Genomic DNA, 7563 nt, shown 5'->3' on the forward strand with positions numbered 1-7563 from the left:
TTTGGATGGGTGAGATCACTGCCTTGGGGGGGGGCAGCAAAGGCAGGGGGTCCCAGCCCCGGCTCTTTGCCAGGGACCCCCTTTGCCAGCGGGGCTGCCCCAAAACCCAGCACTGGGGAGAAGGGGGAGCCGGGGCGGGTGCCCCCCCTCCAGCCCCCCGGGTTGGGGGGCTGTGGGGGCCACCTGGGTTGGGCCATTTTTCCAGTGCTGCCGTTGTCTGAGGATGAGGAAGGAGTGGAAGAGGGAGGAGGAAAAAGCCAGGGCGGCACAGTGGGTTTCTCCCCGTCCCTCTCCCCCGGCCGCCGAGGACGCGGGACCGTCGGGCGATGAGGTAGCGCCGGTTGGGGAGGTTTCACTGCTCCTCCTCGGATGACTCCTGGGAAATGTTCACCTCCTCCTCGTCCTGCTGCTGCCAGGTAAGGGAGTGTGGTCGGGGGGGTGCCAGGGGCTGCAGACACCCCCCATCCTCCCTGGATGAAGGGCTGGCCAAGCACATCACGCCCCTTGCGCAAAGAGGGAAACTGAGGCACCGGCACCCTCCTGGATCTGGGGACTGGCCCTTGCTCCAGGTTTAACCGTTATGGGTTAAATCCCAAATAAGAACCCCCCCAGGTGGGCTCGCAGCGAGGAGGGGGGAGCCGCACACCCTGGGTGCGTGCACCCCCTGGAAGCCTGAGACCGCGGTCCCCAGCCCCACGGCCGTGTCCCCAGTTGCCACCAGAGGAGCGCCGGTGGTGGCAGGACCGACCGTCCGTGTCCGACCCCTCACGCCGGGGTGGGCGGCCGTGAGCATCGTGGCCCCGCACGCAGCGGTGAGTCAGGGCTGAGTGTGAGCGTGACTCAGCACCGGCCCCCGCTTCCTCCCGCTTCATTCATAAAAAAGCCACCGCGGTGCGGCCGGCGGCTGCCAAAGCGGGACACGGTGTCCCCAGCACAGCCCCGCTGGCATGGGATAGGCTCGGTCCCACCCCACCGAACTGGCTCCCTGCCCTGGGATCCCCAAAACAGCCCCTGGTGCTGTGACACCGGTGCAGGAGACCCCCCCCCAGGATGTGACCCCCCCCCCCGGTTTGGAGCCCCGGCTGGTCTCGGTCCCTCGCCCTCCACAAAGAATTTAAGTGGGAAAAGGGGCAAAACTCCGCATGGAGCAGAGCAGCCGCACCCTGAGGGTGCTTTTGGGTGGCTCAAGTGTCCCAGTGCCTGGTGGCAGCTCCTGGGCACAGGGATGCGGCCCCGGGGCTGGGGACAGCGGGAGGTACATGCTGGGAAGGGAGAGGAACCTGCTCCCAACCATCCGGGTGATGCTCCTGGGTGCCCAGCAGGCACCCGAGCTCCCGTGGGGCTGCAAACCGAGGAGGGGGAAAATGAAACGGAGGAGGGGAAGCACAAAATAAGAGGGCGGCTGTAGTGTGCGGGTAGGGGGGTTGCTGCACACGCAGGCTGCAGGAATGCCGTCCCGGTGACGCAGCGGGCACCTGGGCAGGCGTGTGCCAGCGTGCCACTGAGGCAGGACCAGCCACCTCCTGCGTGCTGCTCCTGGGGCTGCGGGGAGCCGGGATGGCTCAGTCCCCCCAGCACCAGCACTGGGACATGGCATGGCCGGGTTTGGAGCCCATCCTGTGCCACGCTGTGGCCCTTTTTTTGCTCACTGCTCTGCTCTCCTCCAGCCTGGCAGCATCTACCCCACGCCTGTGGGGACAGCCGGGGGGCTGCTCTACCCCCAAAGTGCCCGGCGTTCAGCCAGGATGGGAGAAGGAAGGGAAAAGCCCACTCACCGATTTTTTGGGTCGGCCTCGAGGTTTTCTCCCTGGTGTGACTGCAGCTTTCTGAGCAAAAAATAATAATAATGAAAAAAAAAGGACATTTTGATCAGGCTGGGGCTGTCCCATCGTTCCCGGGATGCTACCGGGGGCAGGCGGCATTCCCTTTCCTCCCACCCACGACTGCCAAATTCATCACCCCAGTGGCATCTCCCGGGCTGCTGCACCCAGGTGGCCCCGGGGCCACAGCCAGCCCCCCCCCGGCTCCCCTTGCCACTGGCTTCCAGCACCAGGACCGTCCCGGCCCCGTGACTCACGAGGCGGGCGCAGGATGTGAGTCGCGTGTTTTGCAAACAGGTTTATTGCGGGTGTCCACATGCTGACACACGCAATCCCTGCCCTCCCACCCCACCTTCTTTGGGGGCCAGCACCGAGACCACCACCCCACCCCCCCAGGAGTAGATTTGCCCTGAATTGTCTATAATTGAGCTCAAAACGGACCTGTCGTCCCAGCACACGGCTGCTTGGCCAAAGCACCCCCCGTCCCCAGCCACCTACCCTGCCTTTTGGGGTGGCCTTGTTTTTACTGCCCTTCGGCCGTCCGCGGGGTCTCTTGGGGGTCGGGGCCTCGCTGGGCTCCTGCTGGAGGGAGAACAGAGTGGGGGTCACTACAGATTGGGGGTCCCCGGGGAGGGATCCGTGCCCAGAGCAGCTCCCAGTACAGCAGTGCACCCCAGGGATGCTCCGGGCTGGGAGCCCCATTCTCCCCAGCAGAACCCGCCGGGGCAGGGATGCTCTTGCGTGTGGTACTGGGAGGACTGGTTGCACTGGGATCAGCGGTCAGGCGCCAGGCACGGGCTCCTGCTCGTCCTTCAGCCAAGCGCGTACGTGACCTGTCCCACCCCGGCATTAATCGCTCGGCTTAGCCGGATGGTCCGCGCCGGTTTCTCAGCCCCGAACCCCAGCTCCCTGCTGGTGTTGCCGCCTTGCAAAGTGTCGGGGAACCGACAAATCACCTTTTCTGCAGGAAAACGATGTGCACAAACCCACACCTGCCCCGGGGAGGGTTGGGGGGGTTGGCACTATAAAGGCTCTGGCAGCATCTTATCCCTCTGAGCAGCTTTTGCTAATGGGGCTTTAATTAGCCTGTCTGCAAAGGCAGATTCAGCTGCAGCCCAGGGAGGAGCAAAGGGAGGCCCTGAGCCCTTCCCTGGGTGAGGAGGAGCTCTGGGGTGTTGCAGGGTTGGGGGGTGGGGGGGGCTGTGAAGCCCCCCAGGAGGGTTTTTTCCTGCTGGTAAGCACCTTGGCAGTGCTGCCCAAGGGAAGGTAATGGGGGGCTGCACCATGGGCATCCCCATCCCTGCCCAGGGGATGCTGCTGGGGTGTGAGTGGGGGGGTTTCTCGCTGCCCCATAGCCTGGGGGTGCCCAGCCCCTGAAGGCATTGCTGTGGGCAGAGCTGCCCCAGGGGGTGCCCCCCCCACCCCCCTTCCTCCCAGGGGTCCCTACGTACCTGCGGCTTCTTCCTGGGCCGCCCCCTGCCCCTCTTCTCCGACACGTCCTTCTCCCCTTTGGAGGCCAGAGGCTGGCTGGATTTGGCGCTGGATTCACTCATCGTCCTTCCAGCAGCAGTGAGGAAGAGCAGAAGGGGGGAGGAAGGTCAGTCAGTGATGGCTCACCATGCCAACCGGTGCCTCTCCCCCCACCCCTTGCCCCAGAGCAGGTGGGCACTGGGGGCCACGGAATTGACTCATGGGGCTGCGAGGGACAAGCGGAGCTGCCGGAGCCTCCCGCAGAGTCAGCGCAGCCACGGCCATGCCCCTGCCCCAGCTGCCCGTTCCCCCCTCGGTAAGATGCTCAGCCCCCCCAGCTGCCACCTGGCCCCTCTGCGGGGAGGGGGGTGGCCAGTGGGGTATCAGCGTGGACAGGAGGTGACAAGGACCAGGGTCCCCCCTCTAAGAATGCCTCTTAGAATTAAAATTCAACTGAAATGAGCAGCTTCTGCCCTGCTCCAGCCCTTCCCAGACGCTCGCCTGCATCCTGCTCCTCTCCCTGTGTGGAGCGGAGACCAGCCTGTGCCCAGGGCACTGCCAGGGCTGGCAGGGCCCGCAGTGGAGAAACCAAAAGCGTCACTAAGAGCTATACCTAGAAGAGACCACCACCTGTATTTTTTAACTCGCCAAGCCCATTTGGCAACACCACGCCGTGGGGTGCCGGGCTTTTCTGCCACAGAAACGCGGAGCACCTCAGGCAGGCATGACCCTTCCTCCCGCTGCTGCAAATCCAGTATCTGCAAAACCACTCCTGCTGCACCCGCGTTCCCTCCTGCAAACAGACCTTTGGCCCGTGCCAGTCCCCGCCATGTGTCCCCTCGCACCGCCGGTGGCTCGCGGCGATGCTCCGGTGCAACGAGCCCAGGCCAACACCAACGCACTGGGACGGAGCAACGTGTCTCAGGCTGCAGGGCCGGACTCCAGCAGTGGGACCCTGATGCCTCTTCCCACTCTCGTGGCCCCAGTGACCGGCCCCACGTGGTGGTGCTGGCTGGGTGAGGCTTTGGGTGCTCAGACCTCCCTCCCCATCTCACCCATCCCTACTCTCTGCCTTCCCCCAGGCTGGATTTGCAGCTGCATCCCTCCCGGGAATGCAACCTGCATCCTCCCATCACCGGCTGGGGAGCAAAACAAACCAGCTGCCAGGCAGGATCCTGCCCCAAAGCCCGCAGCACGGACACCCTGCTGAATTAGCCAGTGCCCCAGTGCTAAGGCAGCTCTCACGGTCCCCAACAGGCATTTGGGGAGCAGCAGCTTGGCCAGGTCTTCCCACAGAGCCCATCCCCTTTCCCCAAAAGGAGGAGACCAGCTCCAGATTTAATCTGGAGTCCTTGAAATCCCAGACGCTCTGTCAGCACTGGCAAGTTAGAACAGGATGAGCGATGGAACGGCACTGGGGGCCTCCGGGCATCCCCATGGGGGTCCCAGGGCCCTGGAAGGGTGGTGTAGGCTCCCACAGCCCTGCTCCCTCCACCCCACCTCGATACCCAGCACTGCTGCACCCAGGGTGGGATGCTGCACCCCTGACCCTGCTCCTGCCACCCCGGCTGGGTTTAGGGACAGGCACCACCTGGCACTTGTCCTAGGGACACGGGGTTGTCCCCACCTCTGTGCACATCCCAAAGGGCTGGATGGCTTTCCTTGCTCCTGGGGAAGTCCCACAGAAGAAAAGGCTCCATCGTCCCCTCTCTACCTTGATGCTTCCCCAGGGGCATAGGGAAAACCTGTTTTTCCAGAGCTGTGGGGCTGGTTTCAAATCCAGCTCCCAGCCCAGGAGCCAGGAGGATGGGCTCCGGGCTGGAAGGGAGCAGGATTGCTACCACAGCTCCAGCGGTTACTGGTGACCCGGAGCACAGGGTGCCTGCTCGGCTCCTTGGTCAGGCGACCATGGCCATGCAGGTTGGGGGGGGCACCTGCTCAGAGCAGTGATGTGATTGTTTCCCAGCAGAAATAGGGTGGCAAGAGCAGCGTCCTGATCTCGCTGCCCGTAAGCACGGGGTTTAGAGCTACCTGGGAGACTTAGCTAGAAAATCACAGACTTGCTCTGGGATGGATGATGCAAACCCCCCGGTCCACCTCTCCCTCCGGGGATGGTCCCTGCACCCCTGCCCTGGATCCGACCCATGTCTCTGGAGCATGGCACCCCCCGGCCCAGCTTCTGCAGGTACCAGGTTGTGTGCCCGGTCTACGTGAAAAGACAGAGACACTCTCCCTACCTCTGCCTACAGGGTTAATAACGCTTAGTTTTGAGCAACTGGTTTCAATTTGGATGGTGTTAGAGCAGCTGGGACAGTGCTACTGGGGAGAGTGGGACAGCCGGGGTGCTAAGCCCCCCCAGGGACACTGAGCCACATCGGGAGGCTGGAGCGGGCGCAGGCGAGACATGCAGTGCAAGGAGCTGTGCTCAGACCTTCGAGGCTTTTTAAAAAACACGTGTCAGCTCCCGCTCCCCTCTGGAAGTGACTCACGAGTGCAAAACAACAACAACAACAACCACCCTCGGATTCTTTTTTTTTTTTTTTTTTGGGAGACAGAAACCATGCTGTCGTGTAAACACCCCGAAAATATTACTCACAGCATCCCAGAGCCCTTCAAAAAGTCTCTTAGAAAAAAAAAAAGTATGGTTTAGATTTAGGAAAGAAAAATGCCGGCCGGCTGACCGGGGGCTGGGCTGGGTTTGTCTCTTTTTAAGTCAATCTTTGCCAGAGGAAATGCAGCCTCCGAGCCATGCCGTACCCTCTCCTGTAGCTGGAAAGAGATGGGCCCAGTATGGCCCCCACCCTGCCATGCTCTCCTCTGCCCCACCAGGGATGGGCACCGGCCCCACGCAGCGGCTCTGACCAGGGATGCTGTGGGGACCCTCCCCTTCGGGGGGATGCCACTGGGGATGGCCCCCCGAGCCAGAGCCTGCCGCCACAAAGTTGTGGGTGCTGGGAAAAGCACGTGCACATCCCACCCGTCCCTCCACCACCTCCGAGCTCTCCCCAGAGCCTCCAGAGCTGAATCCACCCCAGAGGACTGTGGGCTCCGTGTCCCGCTCCGGCAGAGGGGGATGAGGAGGAGGATGCTTGGGTGGGAGACCAGGGATGCTCCTCTCTCCCACCCCAGCACCTTCTCAGCCAACACCCCTCTTCCCGAGAGCGGCCCCGGTTCGGCACGATGCTCCCTGGCTCGGCAGCACCTGCCAGGGCCCGGGAGCACCCCGAGTCCATGGGACGGTGCTGGGCACACCGCGGGAAGCAGCTCCGGCCCCACTCGTGTGAATCAAAACCTTATAGGAGGGAGGGAGCAGCTGTGTTGCCATGGAGGAAAGGAAGCAGCTGAGAAAGAAACCTTTCCACGCAGGGAGGAATCGGTTGGAGATGAGGGCAGGGGACTGCCAGGCTCCCGGAGGCTGGGAGGGATAAATCTCTGCAAGGTTTGGAGGCGGAGGGGCTACATCCGCCTCTGGATCGATGGAGTTGGGGGATGAAAAACTCCTCCTCTCTCCATCCCTATGGATGGTGGGCAGCCGGGCTTTCCTCCCTCAGCCCCGTCGGCTCCCTCTGCTCCATGACACGAGCTGGGCCGGTCTCAGCAGCCACCTCTTGCACAAGCGACGGCTGGGTTGCAAAAGAGACAACCTGACCCCTCGGAGCGATGCTCCTCGCTGTCCCTGGGCCTGCTCCTGCCTTCCCCCACCCGCCCGCGCTGGCTTACACCTCTCCTTGCAAATAACCCCATAAATCCCCTGCTCCTGCCACCTACTCTTAGATTAAACAAACCAGCCCAGGGAGACAGGCGGTGGCTTAGATCTTAAAAAAAAAAAAAAGAAATAATAATAAATAAATCTCTTCACGCCCAGGAAATCTAGCCTGATTGCGGCTGGAGAAGGATCCCGGCCGCACCTCCTGGCAGAGGGAGGACAGGAGAGGGAGGAGGGGAAGAAATAGTGGAGCAGAAGTTGAAGAGCCTGTTCGGCAGGGGTGCGAGGGCTGGGAAGGGATGTGCGCGGCTCCTCATTAGGACAAGCCCTCCATGGGGCTGCTTTGAAGCCCCCCCCCCGGGCCTGCTATTAAGGAAAGTCCACCCCCCCCTTCCTTCCTGGGCATGCATAATAAAAGGAAGTGATAAAAGAAAGGAAGGAGGGAGGTGGGGGAGAAAGAAAAGAGGCAGGAAGGGCACCATCACACGCTTTGTGAAGCCCCTGTCCTGCGGGGTATAATAAAACCCCGGGTGGAGCCAGCCCTGTGTGGCATCTCTCCCCCCCCCC

General features: G+C 62.5%; 1 protein-coding gene across 1 annotated transcript; it reads right to left on the reverse strand.

Annotated features, from left to right (window-relative positions):
* Positions 1–325: 325 nt before the first annotated feature.
* HMGA1 (high mobility group AT-hook 1) lies at positions 326–3373 on the reverse strand. Its single transcript, XM_010584678.1, has 4 exons — positions 3272–3373; positions 2319–2399; positions 1776–1826; positions 326–409 (listed from the first exon to the last, which is right to left on the reverse strand). The coding sequence occupies exons 1-4, from the start codon at positions 3371–3373 to the stop codon at positions 353–355; spliced, it is 291 nt and encodes a 96-aa protein (XP_010582980.1). The 3' UTR covers positions 326–352.
* Positions 3374–7563: the final 4190 nt, after the last annotated feature.

This window comes from Haliaeetus leucocephalus, unplaced genomic scaffold, assembly GCF_000737465.1.
Source record: "Haliaeetus leucocephalus isolate CR32 unplaced genomic scaffold, Haliaeetus_leucocephalus-4.0 Scaffold1000, whole genome shotgun sequence".
NCBI lineage: Eukaryota > Metazoa > Chordata > Aves > Accipitriformes > Accipitridae > Haliaeetus > Haliaeetus leucocephalus.

What these genes read in the sequence shown, in the direction of transcription:
- HMGA1 (XM_010584678.1), bottom strand. Translation starts at nt 3,373, where the DNA reads ATGAGTGAATCCAGCGCCAAATCCAGCCAGCCTCTGGCCTCCAAAGGG. An exon ending in AGGCCACCCCAAAAGGCAGG is followed by an intron (nt 1,827 to 2,318) that starts GTAGGTGGCTGG and finishes TTTTTTGCTCAG; the next exon opens with AAAGCTGCAGTCACACCAGG. An exon ending in GAGGCCGACCCAAAAAATCG is followed by an intron (nt 410 to 1,775) that starts GTGAGTGGGCTT and finishes CTTACCTGGCAG; the next exon opens with CAGCAGGACGAGGAGGAGGT.